This window comes from Lissotriton vulgaris, chromosome 3_1 (assembly GCF_964263255.1).
Source record: "Lissotriton vulgaris chromosome 3_1, aLisVul1.2, whole genome shotgun sequence".
Lineage (NCBI taxonomy): Eukaryota > Metazoa > Chordata > Amphibia > Caudata > Salamandridae > Lissotriton > Lissotriton vulgaris.
Window position 1 is genome coordinate 86,132,975 of NC_141689.1, and position 24,798 is coordinate 86,157,772.

Here is a 24,798-nt window from a genome sequence, read left to right on the forward strand (position 1 = left end):
TTTAGACACTGCACACGCATCCCGTGGGCCTCCTGCTCCCTAACGATTGTTAGTCCAGTGTAGCCCCAGCGATTCCCAAGGCCCTAGACCTTACCATTGTTCGTGACGTGGTACTTATACCACTTTCTTAGTATATGGTTTAGCGGGCCATCCCGGCCTATCCATAATTGTGCAACTTTTGTCTATTCTATTAAGTTACTTGTTTTGCGCTTGTGCTTCTGTGCTCATAAAGAGTTCAGGGGATTGTTTAGAAATAAATACATATATATTTTGAATATATATCCTGTGTGGTGTCCTTTCATTTGGTATTAAAGGGATTGCATATGGTAAAACAGCTGGCTTACATGCCCTCTTGAGTTTACCCTAAGACTGCTTTGTCCATGCTACCCCTAGGATAGCTGGTCTATAAGGTTGACTTTACAACCATCACCATAAGGGTTGTTTGGACTGGTGCAAGGTGCTTACTAGAATAGTGAACATCATATACCAGGCCAAATTCTCACCATGTTCACAACCTTCCTAGGTACCCATATACGGTAAGACTTTGGTTAAACTCTTCTTAATGTGAACGCTGCTTAATAAATTACCATTTCTACGGTCCTAGAACTACCCTTTTGGCAGAAAATAAAACCGATCCTCTGTGTCCCTGTTCTTTCTTTGTAAACATTGTAGTCCACCTAGCAAGGCACTGAACAAGAATATTAACAGTTCTTAAATTTTGACTGACATCTCTGCTAGTTTGAAGACCTTCTCTTAACGAAGATTAGTGTGGCATTGTGCTTCATTATTTACCAATCCATCTTAGGAATGTTTCTACCTGGGGGGGGCGGGCATTCAGGAGGTGGATCAGGAATTGATTGTACTCAAGATGATTTTAAAGTATCTCTGAATGCATCCTTAGAACATCTTTTTCTGTTACATTTTCTATATCTGACTCTATGCGTCGCTCCTCTGAGTTTTTAGGTCTCGTCTGGCGTGGCTGCGCACATGCGCATCTCGCTCAGGGAGATTTTATGGTTTGGAGGAACTTTTAGTAACTGGCTTTAAGCCCTGCCACTCTTTTTTTATTGGCCGCGTCACCGTTTATGCTAAACGGTGGCCAGCCATTTGAAAAGAAGTTTGTATGACATAGACTTTTCTCTTTTTCAGACAGCCCCGTTTGATTTCCGTTCGTCGCAAAAGCTTTCTTATCTTTATGAGGATTAGCCCAGCGTTGCAGGTTGCCTAGGGCTCATCTCTTGTTTATACATGGGGTTGATAGAAAAATATCTACAGATTGTGCAAGAGGCTCCAATATGGAGTTGACTCCAAAAGCAATCCGCCACCCTGGTGGAGGAAGTTTATTCATATGAATTTCTCTGCAGTAAAAAGAAGGTATGGACCTGTAGGAATTTTAGTCGTTCAGAATCTTTCTTATTTCAATATCTGCCCTGCTGTTGAGACTTCTTCCATAGTGTAAGTAATTCGGTCTTTCATGGTTGTAGCAGGATCATGTGCAAGTTTATTGTAGTGTGTCTCGTCTGATTGTTCTTTCAAGCGCTTCTGCCTGAAGGTATTTCTATCCTATAGGATAATGGCGCTTCCTTTGTCTGCCTGTTTAATTTACAGGTTGGTGTTGTTAGTTAATTCAGAGTGCCTGGTGTTCGGCTCTGGGGAGGTTGTCGCAGTGTTGCCTGTGGTTACCCTCCATACTGTCTAGATTTGCAAGTACCGCCTTTTTAAAACCTAAGATGTCTGGTGGGAGGATTAAAACTAGTGTTCATTGACCTTAGTACAATCAATTTTTTAACGTTTTGTTTATGATGTATTATTCAGACCTGGCTTGTAAAGGGTTATGTATCTTCCTCGCCGCTAGTATCATCCCTGAGATGAACATTCTCTTGACCATAGTAGCTTTGTATTTTTTGTCTCTTTTATTGGACTGGATTCTACAGTGATGTAGTAATCCCGTTTACTTTCATATTTCACTATACTCACGATACTCACGACCAACTGACCCGCTACCTCGTGGAGAACAACATCCTGGACCCTTCCCAGTCCGGGTTCCACAGCAACCACAGCACCGAGACTGCCCTCATTGCCGCCACCGATGACATCAAGTCCCTGCTGGACAACGGAGAAACGGCGGCCCTCAACCTCCTGGAACCCGCCTTCGACACGGTCTGCCACCACACACTACGAACACGCCTCCACTATGCCGGGATCCAAGAGAAGGCCCTGGACTGGACTACCTCCTTCCTCTCAGGCTGAACACAGAGCATCTGCCTCCAGACCCACTGACTACGCACGCAACTAGATGTCTTCCTCAACTCCACCCTCTCCATGACTAAACAGGTCAACGCCGCCTCCTGCTTCAACATCCTCCATGATCTATAAGTGGATCCTCACTGAAACGAGAATAAGTCACCCAGGACCTCGTCAGCAGCAGCAGGTTGGAATACGGAAACACCCTCTAGGCAGGAGCCTCGGCCAAACTCCTGAGACGGCTCCAACATATCCAGAATGCCTCTGCACACCTGATGCCTCACACCCCACCTAAGAACCCTACACTGGCTCCCGGTCAACAAGAGGATAATCTTCAAGCATCTCACCCACGCACACAAGGCACTCCACAACACCGGACCAACGTACCTCAACAGACGACTCAGCTTCTACACCCCCCAGCCGCCAGCTCTGCTCCGCCGACCTCGCCACAGTCCCCCGCTTCTGAAGACCTCTAGCGGCAGATCGTTCTCCCACCTCACCGCCAAGACATGGCACACCCTCCCCATCCACCTTCGGCAGACCCAAGACCTGCTGACCTTTAGAAAACTCCTCAAGACCTGGCTTTTCAAGCAGTAGCAGTATTCCCCACCCCAGCGCTTTGAGACCCTCACAGGTTAGTAGTGCGCTTTACAAATGATGATTGATTGATTGATACTAATTCAGCACTAATCCTTCTTTGGTTCTGGAGTAGCATGCTACTCGCCGAAAAAGCGCTTTGACACCTCGTCAGGGGTAGTAAGCGCTATATAAATGCAATTACAATACAAAATGGAAACAGGTGCCATTGGTGGTGCCAATCTGTTCTCAATAGTGATTGATTGGTGAAGGTGAATGCCAAGTTTTTACAGCCAGTTTGGGAGTTGGAGCTTGGCTCAATTCAGAGGGTCACTGGTTGTCCAAAGGTGTTGAGCCTTTCCAAACAGCATGACTATTGATTTGTGAAAGGCACCCTAAACATACCATTTTTTGTGACTACACTGAGATATGGGAGCAAAGATAAAACAGACTAGCAGATCCACTCCTGGCCATCAATGCTTTTTTTCGCCTCCTTGTTTTGCTGTAGAGAATTTTCATCTCATTCACTGGCTTTTCTGCAGTTTAATATGCTTTAGAATCAGATGGCAATCAATACTTAACACAGAGTAATGCTGAGGGTCTAAGCATTTATCTGGACTATTTAGGCATTAACTTCTCTATTAAATAACAGTCAAATCAAAAGAAAAGAGTATTGGTGATTGCACAGTGACTTGGAACAATGTCTGATATTTGCAGCACCCATTTCCTAGAAGTGAAAAGTCAGCAGCAATGTCAGATACTTAATCAGATTACAGATCAGAGGGATAGAGGTGTTGGGGCAGTTTGGGGATGGATTGCTTGGTGTTAGTTGTATTATCTTCCCTTATCTTTGCATATAATTTAGTCCCACTGGCCTGCAGTTGTATGTGTGTGCATGTGTTCTTCCACAAATGCTTAGTAAAGATTTAAACCATAAAAGAATAATATCCTGCCCTTTGGTTTTTATGCCCGTAATAGGTACAGATAGTTAGGAATTCTGTTTTGGATGCAGGTCAACTTAATTGGTTGGGAGTCATCCAATCTTGGATCTTGGAAACATTCTGATACTAACTTGTGATCAACTTGGGCTTGTGTGAGGGTGGAAGGACTGGCTATATATCATCAGAATATTTGAGTTTTGATCTAAAAAAGTGTCAGTTGGTGTAAAGATTACATGCATATATTGAAAATCACTGAAGACAAGCCGGACCCTTGCAGGATCGCACAGTCCACCTTCCTGGCGGTGGTGGGAGAGTTTACCCCTTCTCCTAGAGAGATGGCAATAATTTCATGATAGTTTACGGATCAAATACTTGATGACCCACACAATTTTTCGTGGACATAGCTCTCCCTAACAGAAGAAGGCTTATTTGATTTCATAATGGAGATTGTTTGTGACAGGTTGTTAGGCACGTTTTCCTTCAGTTGTCTCTCTGTAGTGAAAGGGTTTAGATATTCTGGTTACTGATCAAGCACCTTCTTTCAGCGTGGTGCAGGAATGCCATCTTTCTATTGTTTAAAATTGATGCGTTTCTGAAAGAGAATGTCAAAAAGCTCGTTTTTATGCAACGGAGCGGACACCTATTGTTTGGAAGTTTGAAGAGTCTATTTCCAGTTCGAGTTTTAATATTACTACATTGACAAGTAGTGTTCTGGAGTAGAACCGGGAATAGAAGTAAGTATCCTTTACTTTTTTGGGTTTTAAAAATCCATAAAATTACATTTTTACAATGTAATTGCTCTTGCGGTGTAGTGACTTGCAATGTAAGCATACTTATGATGTACTTAACTGTGATGTAGTGAGATCCAGAGTATAAGCTAATCTGTAGTGTTACTGCATCCTATTCATACACGCTAATTTTACTTTTGCCTTGTATCTTGAGGTAGCGCTAACTGTTGTACTTCAACTTTTTGTTTGTTAGTAATGAAAAAGTGACCCCCAGCTGCAGTTCAGACTCGATACAACCAGCAGGTAAGTTGAATTGACACTAATATATATTTTTTAATGGTATATCTGTTAGTAGGGTTACTGGTAGGGTGAGGTAAATTAATATTGAGGTTGTTTCTGGGTCCCGTGGCACTTAATTTTTTTTAAATCCAAACCCTATTGGAACAAGTTGGGTTTCAGGGATTTCTTGCATTTCAAAATTAGTCTACCCGGAGGAGTAGAGGAAGTCTGTTTCAGAAAAAATAAGCTTTGTATATGTAATGTTCTATCTATACTGTATTTTCGTAGTTGAATGGAAATTCTGTTTTGGGTAGCCAATTATGGAAGCCTGTTCAGCTTGGATGATGTCAAAGTCAAGAGGTACATGGGTGTGGTTTTTTTTTTTGACCAGCTATTGTAAGAGCTGCGTAATTCAGCATTTTTTTGCACTTAACTTAAGTCTTAGTCTGAAGATATCTGTATATACCTTTCAGTAGTTGCCTGCAGGTGACTGCAGCTAGTACAAGGGCGACTGTCCCATTTTTTTTGTCAGGAATATTCTTACAGGAATGGTAATGCTGTTGTGTTTCTCCAAGTGTAATAGAAATGTCACCCATCTTAGAAATAAGTCTGGGCAGAATCCTACTGTGAAACCTGCAAGTTAGTTATCACACATCCTCTAACTTTCCTGCTTCCGTGTCCGCTTTGATCCATATTCTGTATGGCAGTGATACTCAAACTACGGTCCGGGGGCTGCATGCCCCTTGATCAACAGCAGCACTGGGCTGCAGTTCACTTGATTCAAGAGTAACATTAAAAAGCTGCTCAATATACAGGCAAGCCTTTATTCAAAGGTTAATTAAGTTAAAGAAAGGAAGTGACTAAGTTGTCCAGCACTACTTCATTTTAAGAACACTTCTACTTTCTTGCACCCTCCCTCCAATCGTGACCCTGCTGGCATTGTTGCGGCCCTCGGTCACATAACAGACTAAACAACTTTGTGGTCCTTGTTTGCGAGTACCCATGTTGTATGGGGTCAGTAGCAAAGGGGCTTCTCTTCATGCTTGCGTTGATCCTAGGAGACTACATGAACGATTGTGAATGCAGTGGAGCTTGTATTGGATCCATCCCTCCTCTTTGTTCCAAATCCATAATGCTCATGAGTAGTGAAAGGGTCCCCCTGCATGTAGCCACAGAATGGGAGTTTGGCGGTACGACCACTTTGTCTTTCAAGATATTGACAGGCAGCATTGTAAGTCTACTCACTTGGCACTGCGTCGATCGGCTGGTAACATTGATATCTGCAGGTTTCATTAAAATTATCCTACTGTGCACACATTAGGTCTCTGTGATGCCTGGCGAACACAACACCCTACTACCAAAGATTTCCCCTATTTCTCTCACGTCCACCAGTCCGACTCCAGGATAGATTACATCTTTATTAGTCAGGCCTTAGTGGGCTCATTGCAGGCAGCCCAGATCCTAACCCTTTTGCTATCAGACCATAGCCTCGTATCCGCCAGTCTAGCATGGGATGGGAATAGACTGGGCAGGGCACGCTGGAACTTTCCAGGTTCGCTCCTTCGAGTCAAAACCCTCTGCTTAGAACCGAGTACCTCAATTAACGGGTATTTTACTCTTCACACCACAGACATCCCACGTAAAGAACATATCTCTGGTCACCTGAAAAACCTCCACTGGCTTCCCGTCAATAAGAGGATCACTTTCCGGCTCCTAACCCACTCACACAAAGCACTCTACGAAATCGGACCAGAATGCCTCAACACACGACTGTCCTTCTACACCCCCTCCCGCCAGCTTCGTTCTTCCAACCAAGCCCTTGCCACTGTACCTCGCATCAACAAGACCACCATGGGAGGTAGATCCTTCTCCTACCTGGCAGCTAAAACCTGGAACTCACTTCCCACTTACCTTCGCCTTACCCAGAACCACCTAGCATTCAGAAAGCAACTTAAAACGTGGATATTTGACAAGTAATTCCCCACCCCTCCTTAAACGCATTGAGACCCTCTGGGTATGTAGTGCGCTATATAAATCCATTGACTTGACTTGACTTGACAACAATTGGGACGCTTTTAAAGCGGTATTGAGGGGCAAATGCATGCAACTCAACACGGCACTGAATAAACGGAGATCGAAGGAATGCATAGCACTTGAAGGTGAACTAGAGGTAGTGGAAAAAGCTTACAATGCCACTCCCACACGAGCGCTTCAGCAACAGCTCAACGCGCACAGAGGCAAACTACAATCCATCTACAATAACAGAGCGGAGTTTACTCTGCTGAAACTGCGGCAATCAGCATATGCTCAGGGGGACAAAGTGGGGATCCACTTATCGCGACAACTCCATGAAAAGGGGAAACGCAAATTTATTGGGGGCATTTTGGAAGTGGATGGACACGTCACACATGCAGACAACTGCAAAGCTAATACCTTTGTCAAATTCTACTGGGAACTCTACTCATGCACCCCACCCGACCTAGACTTGCAACAGCAATACCTAGACGCAGTGGAACTCCTGCATCTTTCCCCAGCGACCACAGAACCTCTTGAGGGCCCCATTATCGCGGAGGTGGTCAGACAAGCTATCGCTTAACTTAAGCCCCTCAAAGCCCCGGGTCCCGACGGATTAACGGCGCACTTTTACAAAGGTTTCGCGTCTAAGCTAGTCCCACACCTTGCCGAACTTTTAATGCAATTGGGACCGATGCCAGGATCTCGGACACTATGGCCGAAGCTGTGATATCGGTCATTCCCAAGCCAGGGGAGGCAATGCGCCTCATATAGGCCCATAGCACTCTTCAATCTTGACGCAAAATTATATTCAGCTATCTTGGCAGTCCGGTTGAATGACCTGATGCCCGCATTAATCCACCCGATCCATCCGGCTTTATAAAGGGGTGACAAACGCACAATAACATCCGTCACACTGTACACTCATTGAGATTCTCTAAATTCAACATCTCTGCAATATTAGTGGCCCTCGACTCCCAAAAGGCCTTTGACAGGGTAGATTGGTCATTCCTTTTCCTAACCAAGTGGAAAGTTGGCTTTGTAGATAGGTTTATCCATATGGTCAGGGCGAACTACCATCTCCGGCAGTCATGGGTACTGGTCAACGTGTACACATCCCTCCCATTTGCCCTTAGCAGAGGCACGAGACAGGGCTGTCTGCTCGCCTTTTATTTGCCCTTAGTATGAATCCCTAGCTTAGAGATTCCGAGATCCGGGAAATCCGCTTTGGAGACACAGACCATAAAGCGTCTCTCTTCGCGGATGATATTTTACTTGCTCTCCGGGAACCTGCCTCCTCTCTTCGGGCAGTCCAGGAGGAACTGTGCCATTTTGAACTGGTGGCAGGCTTTAAAGTTAATCTTAAGAAATCCTCCATACTCAACCTCACACTCACTGACACTGAAGCAATTAGACTGCGGGGCTAAACACCCTTTCAGTGGGCGACACACTCCCTCCTCTATTTGGGCGTCTACCACACGCCTAAAATTGGGGACAAAGCTAACTACCCCGCGCTAGTGTTACAGGTGCAACAAGATTTTAAGAGATGGAAACCTCTCTACATTAAATGGCTTGGACGAATCAGCGCTGTCAAAATGATGGTCTTGCCGAAATGTCTAAATCTCTTTCAGGCTCTCCCCATCGAGCTATCCCGGGACTTTCTCTGTCGCCACTTATCATCAACTTCATTTGGCAAGGGGGAAGGCCCCACCTCCCCTTTCATGTTCTGAGACGGTCAAAGGAGGAGGGGGGAGTGTCACTACCAGACTTCACATTATACTATCAAGCGGCACAACTGCGTGTAGTGATGGAATGAGCATCACAGGAATCTGAAAAGCACTGGCTCCATATGGATAGGGCCATTGTGGGCAGCTCTACTTGGGATGTCCTATGGAAGCCCAAGAAAGATAGTCCGGCAAATGCATATCTGAGCACGCCCATGCGTACCACTCTTGGTCTGGGATCACATTACGAGAAGTGAGGGATGGACCACTTTTCCTTCCCTGTATATACCCCAAATCACTTTAACCCGGCCTTCCCACCGGCCTTACACGAAGGGCCCTTTGCTTGCTGGAAAGAGGGGCGAGACAACTTTGACATTCTGATATTTGAAAGCTGCAGAAAAAGGTCCCGCACAGCAAACACTACCACTACCTCCAGCTTAAAAATTGGGCTACACAACTACATGTACGGGAGGCGGCCCCTAGGGAACTAACGGTCATGGAACTGTTCTTAAAGTCAGGCAACGTGAAAAGGGCCGTCCCTTCACTCTATGCCATGCTATTAAGTACCATACAAGCTTCCCGGGTGCATTACATGCATTTCTGGCAACAGATGCTAGGGCGGGACATCACAGGGGAGGAATGGAAACATGTTTGGGGGACATTTCTAGCCACAACACTCGGTAGCCCTGCGGGAGGCCCACTATAAGAAACATCTAGACTGGCATCTCTACCCCACTAAACTCACACATTTTCCCTGAACCTCAGATCTCTGCTGGCAGGGCTGTGGTCTACAAGGGGACTTTCGACACATTTGGTGGGACTGCCCTGGCATTCGGCCATTCGGAGGGGAAATCCTTTCACATATTAAAGACATGCTAGGGTACCCTATCCCGACGACCATAGAGGGGGCACTGCTGGGAATCAGATTCCGTGCTGGAACACCAAACAAGAGCTGATGAGGCAATCATGGGGGCTAGTCTGGGAGTGGCTAAACTCGCCATAGCAGCCGCCTGGAAAAAGAAAGATACTCCCGCCATATCGATGTGGCACTCCCGCCTGTGGAGAATACTTTCCATGGAGCGCCTTGCTGACATTTTTTGAGATTAATATAAGAACTTTGAGTATAAATGGGGCCCACTGGTAACTTATCTGTCCCAAGGCTTGCCCGTGGCAGTTTGCCCTTCCTCCTTAAGGGCTATGCACCTCTTCCAATATTAAACCTCTGCAGCAGAGCCAGGCAGACACACTTATTCCCCATGGACAGGCCAAGACCATGCTTATCTAGCCGCCTTCTCATAACTCATCCGTGCCACTCAACTCCTCAAAATGTGAAAACACCACCACCAGGGCAGGGGAGGAAGCAGGGTTTCAGGCAGGGGTGGGGAGGTTTCCAGGTTTATGGTTCTTGTTTTAACGTAAGGGTGCACCCTTGCAATATGTGGACCCAAACTGAGCATCTTCTCTGCTGAATATGGGGGCATGTCAAGACCCTGCGATATGGGCAACTGGACTGCAATTAGCTGATTTTTCCACTTCAGAGGTTTGCATGCTCTACTGTCTCACTCTTGTATCTGATTATGATGGTGCATAAGCTGCTCATTTGAGAGCTGTTCTTCGGGCATCTTGTTATGTGTCGAACACCAGCTCATTTTTGTTCCGCAGGTTTTCTTTTTAAACTGGTAGTACCAGTTAAAAAAAAGTGGAGATTGTCTGGTTGAGTGACCGTCACTGTTTAGGTAGTACTCATAAGCTGTAGTCGGGCAGCCGCATTTCTTGTTGCTGATGTGCATGTGGCTGCCAGTGGAAATAAGCAAAATTTTCTAGAATAATTGTCTCATAGTCTGGAGAACAGTTAGATCGTCACCCTGGAAAATCAGTGGTGTTATGCGCTAAAAGGCTTTTCTGGGTGACTCGCTGCAGTGTCACAGAAGAAGTTTGTGGTGCTCAAATTGGGTTTAAGCCCTGTAGTGCACAGGTCCTACACATCAGTCTCGAAGAAGGCACCTTATAGTGTACACGTTTATCTTGGAGAAGGCACCCTATAGTGAATGGATATTACACATTTATCTTGGAGAATGCACACTGTAGTGTATGGGTACTACACATCAATCTTGGGGAAAGCACCCTGCACTGTACGAGTGCTAGACATCAATCTTGGGGAAGGCACCCTCTGGTGTGCAGGTGCTAGACATCAATCTTGGGGAAGGCACCCTGCAGTGTACGGGTGATGGACATCAATCTTGGGGAAAGCAGCCTGTAGTGTACGGGTGCTTCACATCAATCTTGGGGAAGGCACCCTGCAGTGTACGGGTGCTATGCATCAATCTTGGGAAAAGCACCCTGCAGTGTACGAATGCCAGACAACATTCTTGGGGAAGGAACCCTGCAATGTACGGGTGATAGACATCAATCTTGGGGAAGGCACCCTGCAGTGTACGGATGCTAGACATCAATCTTGGGATAGGCACTCTGTAGTGTATAGGTGTTATCCAATATTGGGGTATCTTTCATAGATTAACATGCATTAATCGTTCCCCGTCGCAGAGGCGAGAGTCCCACTGTAAATTACAAAAGTAGTGCCATAAGTAAATAACAGTTGTATGTCAAAAGAAAAGGGCCTCACGCCAAAATCTTAGAAGCCGATCTATATCATTATAGTAAAAGAACCAAAAGTTCTCTACAACCAATCAGCTACCAGCACACTCTAGAACACTCCCAGCAGAGTCAGTTCTCCTCAGATTTTCACTGCACGTCGTGTGGGAGTCTCCCTGAGTGCTTACTCAGTTCTACACTTCATCTCTTCAGGATGTCTGACAAGAAAGCTCTCTTTAAACCTTGCAGGACCTGTGATAAGAAGAGGGTCCATGTTGTTGACCTGCATAAGGACTGCATTTACTGCATTTATTCTAAGCATGTTGCGAAGGAGTGTAGGATTTGCCGTACTTTCCCTCCCATGACTGTTAGGGATAGAGAGGCAAGGCTGTTTTTATGGTTTAAATCTTACTCGGCTGTGGAGGATGACTGGGCCTCAACTTCTAGCAAAAGAGCTAGATCCCATGACAGCTCTTCAAGTGAGGGAAGAAAACATCAAAAAACCTCCAATGAGGTATCTGCCCTTCACAGAGGTCACCTAAACTTTTCCTCTGGGTCAACGCTGTCTCCACCCTCTACTTCTGTCAAGGAAACTAAGAGGGTGTCTACTTCAAAAACCGTGAGTAAAAGTCAGTTTGAACCTCTCACTTTGACTCAGTCGTTGACGATTTCTGTGACTTCTTCTGCCCCATCGTCGACTGTCACTGTCTCAACGACGGCTACAACTTCGCCTGTTTCTACTAAGATTCTAAGAAACCTGTCCAGGAAGACTCGTCGACGAGGAAGTCATCGACTAAGTCTCCGGCGACTGCGTCGATGTCCAGCCCGTCGACGGAGGTTCTGTCGACGAAGGTTCCACCGTCGTTGAAGGTGCTGTTGTCTGTGAAGTCTGTCGTCGACGTCTGCCTCGTCGATGATGTCATTGTCAACGACTGTATCGGCGAAGATCCCGACTACAACAAAGAGCCCGTCGACGACGACTTTGCTAGCGCAATCTCAGATTTCAACAATTGTGCTTTTGCCTTCATTTTTTTTTCTTTCTTTTCATAACACATTTTATTGCATATAAGTGCACAATGGCCAGCAGGCCGGATACATTTATCATGTCACATATTAACTGCTCAAACATAACCTTTAAAACCAATGCCTAATTCATTGTATTATTATTTTTTTTTTTTTTAAGACCAACGGTCCCAAACTTTATTTAGTTTCACAGATAAGTCAGTAGTTATTCATACAGTGTCATAACAATGCATTATCGTATACAGCAAATAGTACATGGTGACATTTCGGTTATACATGAGTGAAAATAAACATTGGCTGATGGAAGTGCATTAGTCCATAAGTGACGGTACCAGGAAATGTCTCATGACGCAGTGCTCGCGGGTCGTAGCACTGCGGAAGGACCAGCGTGGTCTCGGGGGTCAATAGTTATTGTCCGGAGTTGAGGTCCTTGATCAGCACTGTAGCGGGTAGAGGCGGTGCCATACCCTCTGCTGTTGTACGGGTCGCCAGGTGCCTGTTCCCTGACCACGGATATACCCAGCCTGCTGTATGCAAGATGCGAACAGGGAAGGGGGGGGGGCAGCAGTATCATGAGTACAGTATGAACAGCCTCTGTGTCAACCAAAAGATATAACGGGGGAGCATAATACAAGGGGAGGGGGGAAACCTGTCAATAACTGTTGGACGTGCTTTTGCCTTCATAATCAACACCAATAACATCTGCATCTTTTCAACTTAAGACTTTTCAAAGACCAGATTTCAGTAAAATATCCAATATTGTCATCTCACCTTCTGGAAACTTATGTTGACGATGAAGACTATGAGGATAATGAAGGAGCCCCAGAGCTGTTCCGATCATTGATTATATCTACAATGAAGGGGTTAAGATCATAAAGACGCCGGCGTTTATTCCGCCTGTTCTTCCTCGCATTGAGAAAAAATACAGTGCTCCTGCTAATAGTCCATCTTGTCTGGTGGGTCATCCACGACCAGATTTGGTAATTTCTGAAGCCGCACAGCAACGATCCAAGAATTCTGCGACGCCTATAACCACATCTCCTGATAAGGCAGACGGAGGCTAAACCTCTTAGGCAAAACGTTTCCAACTATGGCGGCGGCTTCTATTAAAGCGGCAAATTTTCTAGCAATAATCAGTCGCTCTGACCGTCGAATGTGGTCAGATATGGCTGAGTTTATTGATCTCATTCCTGAGGACCAGAGGCAAGACGCTAGGAAGATTCTGTTGGAAGGAGTACAAGCAGCATCCGAGATCCTAGATTGCGTACTGGACATTACAAACGCCAACTTTCGTCAGCTTGCCGGTGCTGCAGTGCTGGCTTAAAGCCACAACTTTCAGGCCGTAAGTGCGAACCAAGATTTTAGACATGGCATATGACTGAGAGTCTTTATTTGGAAAACATATTGATGAGGTCCTCCTTGCTATCAAGACTGATACGGATACTGCTAGATCATTACGCCCTTTAATACTGGCGCGGATCTTTCAGAGGTGCAAGAGGAGGTGGTTTTGCTTCTAAAGGATGATACCAAAACCAACAAAACAAGTAATACCAATCGCAGTATAGACAGCCTTACGGTCAGTCATCGTACCCCCAATCCTCTTCGAGTAGTTTTTCCCGTAAGGGTGGTCATACAATCACAGAATCAAGGTCGAGATTCCAACAGGAAGCAATGATCTGTGCAGGGCGACAACCATAACACCTTCCCTACGGCTCGAACATTTCAGCTTTTGTTCACAGGTATCTGAAAGAGACACGTTAGTGATAGATTCCTTACCTTAGAATATCCCCAGGCGTCAGACTGGATCCGGAAATATTTTGTGTAGCAATACCCCTGCGTGTCGGTAGGCGTCGTCCGCGTGTGTCGTTAGCGCCGGAATGACGTCATCAGAGTACTTAGACGCCGCCCATGCGCGCTGACGTCAGTTCTTCTTTTTTCCGCGCCAGCTAGCGCAGATCCGGAGAAGCTCTACTCCTATTCATTTTTTGACTAAACTTTTTGATCTTTTTGATCATTTCTCTACTCGAGTCTTCGACTATCGGTGCCGGTAGGGATGCCCGGGTTCAAGCCCTGCTCAAAGTGCGACCGACTGATGTCGGTTACCGACCCCCATCGCCGGTGCCTGAAGTGTTTAGGCCTTGACCACGACGACCGCACCTGCTCCGACTGCCGGGCCCTGACATCTAAAGCTAGTCGGGAGCAGTCCCGCAAGCGGCTTGAGCTTCGGGAGTCGGCCCGCGCCGTTCCAGGTCCTGGTCCCACAGGAGGTCGAGGGACCGGTCGCGGAGTCGGAGTCATCGCAGCTCCGGGAGTGGCCATCGGTCGTCAGGATCCAAGTCCTCAGGTAAGAGGCATGAAAGGTCGGAGAGACGTCATCGTTCCTCCGACCCACCCCGACGCTCGCACGATGTGGCCGGGGGTTCGGGTGACAGCACCCACGCGGATCCGGAGTCGCATGCATCGCCGCCTGCCCCACACCTTCGGGTCCCTGGGCACGGCGCGTCGCCAGGGGAGATCGAGCGGTACCTCATGGCCATGAGGTCCCTCCCTCCTCAGCCGGGTTCCGTGGTGCCTCCGAGCCCAATGGTCCCGGCTGGAGGCCCTAGCGGGTCGGGTGCTTCGGCCCCGACGCCGCCGGCGACTTCGGTCCCGGCGCCGCAGGACCTAACCGGATCCGCTTCCGGATCCGGGTCGTCGCCGGTCGACCTCACCGGCGCCGGCCCCGCGGGTGTCGCCCCCGCGCCTGCTGTGGACGCCGTCCCCAATCTTCCCTTCGGTCCTACTTTGGCGCCGGAACTGCGCCGCTTCCGACGGCCTTTAAAGATTTTTATTTCCATGAGGAGGCCCGACTGTTGCCCCTGTTTTACAGGAGACGGGTGACTGGAAGGGGTCTGAGGACCCTCTGGCACTAGAGTGCCAGTCTCAAGAGGACTGGACATATGAGCTTGGGGAGGCCAGTGGTATTGACAATTCGCCAGACACTGGATTTGTCTCCCCTCCCACCGTGGCTACGGAGGAGGGGGCTGCTTACAGTGTAGTGTTGATGAGGCCTTAAACCTTGAGCTCCCCGTCGCGGGAGTGAGGACTAACCTCCTCACTGAGGTACTCAAACCGCAGACAAGCTCCAGTGAGCCTCTACTGCCATTCATTGAGGCCTTGTGTGACGTTCTTGTGGGCACTTGGTCCAAGCCCGCCACAGGTCCACCTGTGTATAGGAACGTGGCCAGACGCTACCGCCAGGCCCCGGGCGACCCATGCTTTTTGTCCACCCATCCCACCCCCGAGAGCCTGGTTATCCAGGCCTCCACTTCCCAACCGCATTCCCGACGGCTCCGCCCGATCGGGAATCCAAGAGATATGAACTATTTGGGAAGAAAGTCCCTGAGTTTGGGGCTGCGGTCTGTCCATACCGCCTGTCTCTTGGGCCGCTACACCCACACTCTGTGGGACACAATCGCGGACGTGCTGCCACAATGTCCGGAGGAGGTCCGGGCTAAACTCGCCCAAGCCCTTGTGGAGGGCCGAGATGCAGCCCGATATTCTATCCGTTGTGGGCTGGATACCACGGACTCACTGGGCAGGGCGATGGCAACGACAGTGGCGGTTCGACGCCATGCCTGGTTGAGGTCCACCAACTTTTCGGCCGATGTCCAGGCCACACTTCTGGACATGCCGTTCGATGGCCGTCGCCTCTTTGGCGACAAGGCAGACAATGCGCTTGAGCGTTTTAAGGACTCCAGGGCTACGGCCAAGTCCTTGGGCCTCTCGGCCACACGCCAGCAATCGGGTGCCTTTCGCTCCTTTCGTGGCCACGGAAGGGGCGCCCCCACACGTGCTGCCAGCCACACACAGCAGAATGTTCAACAGCGCGGTGGTGGCTGTGGAGGCGGTCGGGGACAACGGCGAGGCCAGTCCACACCTCCCTCCGCAGCACCTGCCTCAAAACCTTCCTAGTCTGAGTTTTCAGGCCTATGTGACGCCAGTGGGGGGCAGGGTTCGCCATCACCTCCCCCACTGGCGCACTATCATGTCGGACAGGTGGGTGCTGCAGATCGTCCGAAGGGGCGACTCCCTCCCCTTCGAGGCGACCCCTCCAGCCATGCCACCGCAATTCCACCGCATGTCGGGGGATCTCTTGCAACTTCTGCAAGAGGAAGTCACGGCCCTCTAGGCCAAGGGGGCCATCGAGCGCGTTCCTGGGCCATAAGTAGGGTGTGGTTGTTACTCCCACTACTTTCTGGTACCCAAGAAGGGCAAAGGGGGCCTACACCCTGTCTTGGACCTACGGAACGTCAACGACTTCCTCCGGAAGGAGAAGTTCAAGATGCTGACTTTGGCTCAGGTCTTAGCTACCCTGGAGACTGGCTGGTAGCGTTGGACTTGCAGGACGCTTATTTTCACATCCCCGTCCTGCCGGCCCACTGGCGTTACCTGCGGTTCACGTTCGGCCACTTTCAGTTTACCGTGCTCCCCTTCGGCCTTACCAGCGCCCCACGGGTGTTCACGAAGGTGATGGCGGTGGTCGCAGCTCATCTACGCAGGTTAGGGGTGTCAGTCTTCCCCTACCTCGACGACTGGTTGTTGAAGGCGGGCTCGCCCCAGACAGTCGTCGGCCACCTCCAGACTACGGCCGACCACCTGCACTTGCTGGGGTTCTCCAACGTGCCGAAGTCGCACCTGTATCCCTCTCAGAAGCTCCTCTTCATCGGAGCGGTTCTAGACTCGGCGCAGTTTCGGGTTTATCCTCCCGAACAGCGGGTTCGGGATAATTAGGCTCTGATTCAGATCTTTCAGCCTTTATCCCGAGTCTCGGTCAGGTTGACGTTGCGGCTTCTAGGGCTGATGGCCTCCTGCATCCTTCTGGTGCATCACGCCCGGTGGCGGATGCGGGCTCTGCAGTGGGACCTTAAGTTTTAGTGGGCCCAGCATCAGGGCAACTTGTCCGATCATGTCTTGATCTCGGAGGGCACTGCAAGACAGTTGCAGTGGTGGCTCACGGACCGCGATTGGGTCAATGGCAGATCCCTCTCCCTACCCCACCCGGAGCACGTGATTGTGACTGACGCGTCCCTCCAGGGCTGGGGAGACCACATGGGAGAGGCGGAGATCAGAGTCCTCTGGTCTCCGGCGGAGTCCCGGCTCCATATCAACCTTTTGGAGCTGCGGGCGATCCGACTAGCACTGAAGGCATTCCTCCCCTCTGTCCGGGGGTGTGTAGTGCAGGTGTTCATGGACAACACCACCACCATGTGGTACTGAAACAAACAGGGCGGGGTGGGGTCGTGGACCCTATGCCAGGAGGCTCTGCGCCTCTGGCAGTGGCTGGAACATCAGGGCGTAACCCTGGTGGTTCAACACCTGGCAGGTTCTTTGAATGCCAGGGCGGACGAACTCAGCCGTCGGTGCATGATGGATCACGAATGGCGTCTTAACTCGGACGTGGCGCAAGGCCTATTTCAGCAATGGGGAGATCCTTGGTTAGATCTATTCGCCACAGAAGAGCACGCGCAATGTCATCAGTTCAGCGCGTTAAAATTTCCAAGGCGGCACTCGCTCGGAGACGCTTTTCGTCGCGAGTAGAGTTGCGGTCTATTGTACGCCTTTCCGCCTATACCACTTCTGCCGAGAGTGCTGAAGAAGATCAGGCGCGACCGGGCCCAGGTTATTCTTGTGGCTCAGGACTGGGCACTAAGATACTGGTATCCCGAGCTACTCAGTATATCAGTCGATCCTCCGATTCGTCTGCCTCTTCGGGAGGACCTTCTGTCCCAGCAGCAGGGGACAGTTCTGCACCCGAACCTGTCCAGTCTCCACCTACAAGCTTGGAGATTGAGCGGCGGCAGTTGAGGCCATTTGACTTGCCTCCCGAAGTCTGAGATGTCATTCTGGCAGCCAGGCGTCTCCACAAAGTCGGTATACGACTGCAGGTGGAACAAATTTGTGGCATGGTGCACAGCAAAGGCTGTGGACCCACTCTCTGCACCCATTTCTGAGGTTCTCCTCTTTCTTCTTTCTCTTGCCCAGCAGGGCTCTGCTCTGGGCACTCTCAAGGGGTACCTTTCTGCCCTTTCCGCCTTCTTACGGATACCTGATCAGCCTTCATTGTTCAAATCCCCCATTGTAAATAGGTTTTTGAAGGGCATCACACACATGTTCCCTCCTGATCCCTTCGTGATGCCCCAGTGGGACTTGAATCTTGTACTTACTTACCTAATGTGTGCTCCCTTTGAGCGGCTCCATAACTGTACTCTTCTTACTTTGAAGACTGCTTTCATGGTGGCCATCACCTCTGCCAGGAGAGTGAGTGAGCTCCAGGCTCTTTCTTCTACACCTCCTTTCTTCTCTGTCCATCCGGACAAGGTTGTGTTGCGGACGAGACCCTCTTTCCTGCCCAAGGTTGTCACAGCCTTCCACATCGGGCAGTCCATTATCTTGCCCACCTTCTTTCCGCCTCCGCATCCCTCGAAAGAGGAAGAGAGGCTCCACAGTCTGGTCCCAAAACGTGCGCCGTCTTATTATCTGGATCGCACACGCCAGTTCCGGGTGGATGACGAACTCTTTGTTGGTTACGTGGGCGCTAAGAAGGGAAAGGCGGAGCACAAGCGGACCATCTCACGGTGGATCATCTTGTGTATCCAGGCATGTTACTCCTTGGCCAAAAAGGAGCCCCATGTTGGATTGCGGGCTCATTCTACTCGGGCCACGGCGACTACAACTGCCCTGGGCCGAGGAGTGCCCTTGCAGGACATTTGCCAGGCAGCTACGTGGGCCTCGCTGCACACGTTTGCAAGACACTACTGCCTGGACAGCCAAGTCCGAAGGGATGGCTTCTTTGGCCGTTCCGTCCTCCAGGACTTTCTGGTGTGATTATTGGTTTGCAGGCCCACAACCGGGGTTGGTATTGCTGGGGTATCTATTCTAAGGTAAGGAATCTATCACTAACGTGTCTCTTTCAGATGCACAACTTACTACTTATGTGATGATATATTTGTAAGAGACATTAGTCGGTGATAGATTCCTTACCGACCCACCCATCCTCCCCGTTCTGCGAACCGATATCTAGGGTTAACCAGTGTTGGTTCTATCATGGCTCTGCGTATCTGGTGCAGAAAAGCTGTGTATCAGAACGGATGTCAGCGCGCATGGGCGGCGTCTAAGTACTCCGTCATTCCGGCGCTAACGACCAAACACTCAGCCTAACTATAAATAATAGCTAATGTGTGTGCCGTGTGCAAAAGACAGCAAAAGGTAAAATGGCGTTTAAACTTCTAATAAGCTCATGCTAACTTAACACTGCGTGAATGCAAGGCTCAGCCCCAATACACCCTCCCTTGATCGGAGCACGGACAAGTGATGGGGGCAAATCAGGAACGCCGAGTTCAAGTTTGAGAGATAGAATCAAGTTAAAAATTGCCATAATGGAAAAACGGGAGCAAACTCCGAATTTTGAAACTATTTCAATTTAGACGTCGCTTTTGGGCACAGTAAAGCCAATAGGCGGTAAAAAAATAATTAAAAAAAATCGGATGGTCATCATATGACGTCGGTCGTGAAAGAGAGAGAGAAGGAAATGCACCTCACTCCAACAGTGTATATGCACAGTACATTGCAACAGCCTCCAACAGGAGGTCATTGTTCTCATCTGGAAACATTTCAGCCATCCAATTCAGTAACAGGAACGAACATACATGTTCCTCAATACCCGGAGCTTCTAGTACCATCAGAGGACAACTTGGGTTCACTTCAATGTACCTGCCTGCCAAGAATTCATGCGCCACTGCAAAAATATTCCAACTTCCCAGGAATCCATTTATCGCTGCAAAGGCCATAATCCCGCCGCCAGAACATAGCAATTCATGAGCAACTAAGGGGCTCATCAGTTGATCATAATCTGCGTTGGGAGACACCGTACTGCAGAAACACAAATCCAGAGCCCATTCGAAATCGCAGCTCAGACGCATGTGAAAAAGGAAAATAGAAACGATAATCCATAAGCTGCACTCAGTGTAGCCAGAGGCAGCGCTCCATAGTAATCAAGCATTCGGTTGAGGAGCAACAACAGCCGGGGCAGATTGTCTTGTAACACAGGATGTGCATTCATTCTTAAATAAACAAATCAAGAGAAGCACTCCGGCAACCAGAGCAAGCATCAAGGGAAATCCACCAAAGAGGCTGGAAAAAATGCCGGCAAGACACCGAATATAGTTTGGAAAGAAGTCATAAGGCCACTACTAACAACTTTAAAAAAGTGAGCCAACCCTGTGGTCGAGGAGGCATTAAAGATAGTGTGAATTAACTACCCAAAATGCAGGGGACGATCCGCATTTAATAATGCATGCACTTCTATGCAGATGTTTGCCACGTGAAGGACAAATGTTTCACGTGCCGATGTAAGGGCGACTTCTCTCTGGGACAAAAGAGCTCTTATTCGACTCATCTTGTTGAACTCTGCTTTCAAGTTCGGAATCGACAGCCAGATGGAAACATCCAGCTTCCCATGTGAAGGAGGAAACAGTACGTTTTTACCACAAACTACGCGTTGGGAGACTGTAACGATATAAAGAATTCCAGCCAGCCTCCCACAACAGTCTTCATTATTTAAAAGTAAATAACTACCGTTTGCTAATGATGTGAATGTGGGTGTGATAGCAGGCGTCGGTGCAGCTTTTAAGACAGAGGCCAAATTAGGTGCATTTTGATTACACAATGTTAGACCCGGCCTCGTGGCGTGGTCCTCCCTGACCCCTAGCAAACACCCACCCGAGCTATGCACCACGACAGACCCCGAGTCCCCCGGCCTAGCCGACCCTTCCCTCCGTATTACCCACACCCGTCCCCGGACTTCCCCGTCCGTGCCTCCATCTTCCCGGCCCGTAGGCCCTGTGTGCCCACTTTCCAGCTCCTAAGATGGCCGCCCGATCCAGCGCGGCCTGTGCCGAGAGGCGCCACCCTGGCTGGAGGACAGCTCGCTCCCCTTGAGAGAGAGGGAGGAGTAGTTTTTCTCACACCTCCGACCTCCCCTCGAGAGATGGGTTTCGATCGCCCCTCTGGCCACCCCTCTGGCTGGCTCCATGCCTGCTGTGTCTGGGACTCCTCCCGAACCTGACTTGAATGGATCAAAGGGCCGCATGGCAGGAACCGAAAACAAGTGGCCCCATGTGTCCAGACCCCTGCCGACCAGAACTCCGGAGATCAAAGAGGAGCAGTCCTATAACTGGGGTTGCTCCGGGACTATCTGCAGATTCGCTCCTGGAACGACGAGAGCCCTGCTGACGTAGTCGCGGCTCGCCTGGCATTGAAGGACTTCTGCTGGAACCACCTGAGCCCTGCTGAGTGACTCGCGGCTCCCTTGCAACTTTGAACCACCTGAGCCCTGCTGAGTGACTCGCGGCTGTAGGAAGGTGGATATCTGACTATGGTTGCCCCCAACTTTTTGCCTGGTGTTTTGCTGGTTTCTCGACTTAGTTGACCTTGGACCCTGCTATTCAGGACCCCAGGCCCACTGCTCTCTCTGTAAAATGGATTCCATGTACCTTAGGTGCATACCCAATTGGATATTGAGTCACCTTATCAGTCCCTGTACAGCATACCTTAGGTATCCAGGGCATAGGTGTACCCAGGGCCTACCAGGGGCTGCAGCATGTATTATGCCACCCCTGGCTGGCCATCCAAATCTGACACAACTGGCTGCACGACAGCTGGGGCAAGGTGGTGTAATCCCCCTTTGCTTTAGATATAGTATCTCTATATCTAACCCTAAAATGGACACATATCTTCCTATCAGTCACTCCTATGGCAGGCCTTAACAATCCTGAAGGCAGAGTGCTTGGAATTATGTGAGATGGTGCTCTGGCATGAGCTGAGCCCGTTTGCAGCTTGCGGAACCAATAGCTGTTCCATGAGAACGCGTACCATATACTCTTAAGTGCATTATAATCCTCACGGTTATGTGCTAACTTTGGTATCGCATTATCAAAACATGTCGAGTAAGGTGTCATACGAATTGGAATACTAACCCCTCGCCAATTCTGGCGATGGGGTTAGCATTCCACCCTTCTAGAGGGACACGACATGGATGTAACTGTGAACCCCGGTTAAAGTTAACTCGAGCCTCAGCATCACAAAATGGATGCTGCCACCCCAGACACAAGTCTGACCTCCTGCTGCTGGGAGTCCTTCCAGCGAGGGAGGCTTGGACAAAGGGTTTCCTGCCTTGGGAGGTGCTAGCACCACCCCAGACAGGATTTTGTGTATTAGGTAGGACAGGGCTGAAAGGAATGAGACATGCCTGGGGCACACAAGGTGTCCCTGTGCATATGCCGGTCCAAACCAGTTCCTGGGGCACCCCAGAGCTGGTGCAGGACCGGACAAAGGAAAGCGGGTGTAACCACCCCCCTTCCTGGTCCCACCCAGAGGAGGGACCTAGTCGTAGTGCAGCCCCCTTTAGCCGGATAAAGGTAGGAGCTGGTCCCATTCCAAATTAGATTATCCTGATCAACTTCACAAGAAGAAACTCTGAAACTCGACGTTCTGCTCCACAGAAGACAGAAGGAATCTCCCTTGTGGGCAAGGAGTGTCCACCCTGCATCTGCAGGCACCATCAGCGTACCGCGACTTCCCTTTGTCGTCTTCCTGCAAAGGATCCAGACTTCAGAGCCCGACGAGACCCGGATTCCCAGACCTCAACCCACATCTGCAGCCGAGCTGAGACCCGTGGGTGCGACGAGACCCGTGGGACCGGCCATCTTGAAAGAAGCAGCACTTCGCTCCAGCACGACTTCCGAGGCCTCCTTGTCCAAGTGCTTTGGGGACTGAGAAGCCCCGACCCCGAGCAGCTCCTGCATCGAAGATCAGCCCTCCAGCATCCACAAGATCTGCGTGGGGCCCTTCTGCCTGATTGCTGCTCGACGCGTTGTCTGGTCACTTGCCGGCTGTCTAGTGACCTCCTAAACGACTAACACCGACAACTTTGCTGTTGGTCTGGTTGCTCCAGACTGGCCCTTGCTCCCTTCCAAAAGAGGAGCACCTCGGACCCTCCTGGTCCACTCCAGACGCCGTTTCCACTCACCGCGTGGGTTGCCTTTGCCAAGGCCTGTTGAACCCGAATCCGGAGACGACACCGCCGACAGCAAGAGCCTGCGTGAGCTAGGGTCAGCCCGAGTGCTGGTGGTACCCCTACGCTTCGGAGACTTCCTCCTGGGTCTGGCCCACGATGTCCCCCTAGCCGTCCACCTGGGACAAGACCTATAGCCGTCTGGTCACGCACTTCTATTGGCCAGAAATGAAAGCGACGTAGAGGCCCACCGCAAATCCTGTCCCACGTGCCAGGCTAGTGGAAAAAGCGGAGGAAAGCGCAAGTCTCCCCTCCAACCATTCCCCGTCATCAGTACCCCCTTTGAGCGGGTCGGAATCGACTTCGTGGGGCCGCTGGACCCCAAGGCCACCGCTTCATCCTCGTCCTAGTGGACCATGCCACTCGATACCCTGAAGCCATCCCCCTACGCACCGTCACGGCCCCCGTGGTGGGCCGGGCCCTGATGGGGATCTTTGCCCATGTAGGATTTCCCAGAGAGGTCGTGAGCGACCGTGGGACGAACTTTATCTCTCGGTACATGACGTCCCTTTGGCAACAATGTGGAGTATTCTATTGATTCACCACTCCGTACCACCCCCAAGGAAATGGCCTAGTAGAACGGTTTAACCGGACTCTGAAAGGGATGATCATGGGCCTAGAGGAGCCCCTCCGGCGCAAGTGGGACGTCTTGCTCCCCTGCCTGTTGTTCGCCTACCGAGAAGTTCCCCAGAAATCCCTGGGGTTCAGCCCATTCGAATTGCTGTACGGACACCCTGTCCGAGGGCCCCTCAGCCTGGTCCGAGAAGGGTGGGAGACGGCACCACGAGACCCCCCACAGGAAGTGTTCCGATACATCCTGACTCTCCGGAACCAGACCCGGAAGTTCCGAGAGCTGGCCGAGGCCAACCTGGAGGCGAGCCAAGAAGAAATGAAGCGCTGGTACGACCAGAATGCCACTCTGGTCGAGTTCCAGCCGGGCCAGCAGGTATGGGTTATGTCCCCAGTGAAACCTTGCGCCCTCCAAGATAAGTGGATGGGGCCCTTCAAAGTGATCGAGCGGAAAAGTCAAGTCACATACTTGGTGGACGTCCAGTCCCCCCCCGGAACCCCCTGCGGGTCCTGCACGTGAACCACCTCAAGCCTCACTTCGTGCGGACAGAACTGAGCTTACTGTTGGCCACAGATGACGGGGCGGAAGAGGAAACGGAGCCTCTCCCTGACCTCCTGAGCGCCAAAGAAAAAGATGGCTCCGTGGAAGGAGTGAACCTCTCTTCCTCCCTCACTCTCCAGCAATGCGACGACTGCCGCCAGCTCTTGGGGCAGTTCTCGGACCTGTTCTCCCTCATCCCCAAGGTCACCGACTGGTGTGTCAACGACTTGGACACCGGAGACAGCCAGCTGGTGCGACACTGAGCCTACGAGTCCCCTATCGAGTCCGGTCCTGCATCCAGGCCGAGGTCTCGAAGATGTTGTCCTTGGGGGTGGTCGAACCCTCCGACAGCCCCTGGGCCAGCCCCGTGGTGATGGTGCCGAAAGCCTCGGCCCCTGGTGTCACCCCTGAACTGAGGTTCTGCGTAGACTACCGGGGGCTCCATGCAATCACC

At 50.2% G+C, this 24,798-nt stretch overlaps 1 protein-coding gene across 2 annotated transcripts in view; it reads left to right on the forward strand.

The window, feature by feature from the left end:
- The window catches only part of LOC147726002 (uncharacterized), a 217,351-nt gene that overhangs the window by 68,059 nt on the left and 124,494 nt on the right, over nt 1-24,798 (forward strand). For both annotated transcript variants that reach the window (XM_086960120.1, XM_086960121.1), the window contains exon 4: nt 4,743-4,792. In XM_086960120.1, coding sequence (XP_086816246.1) covers nt 4,743-4,792 — 50 coding nt within the window. The remainder of the gene's footprint in view (nt 1-4,742; nt 4,793-24,798) is intronic.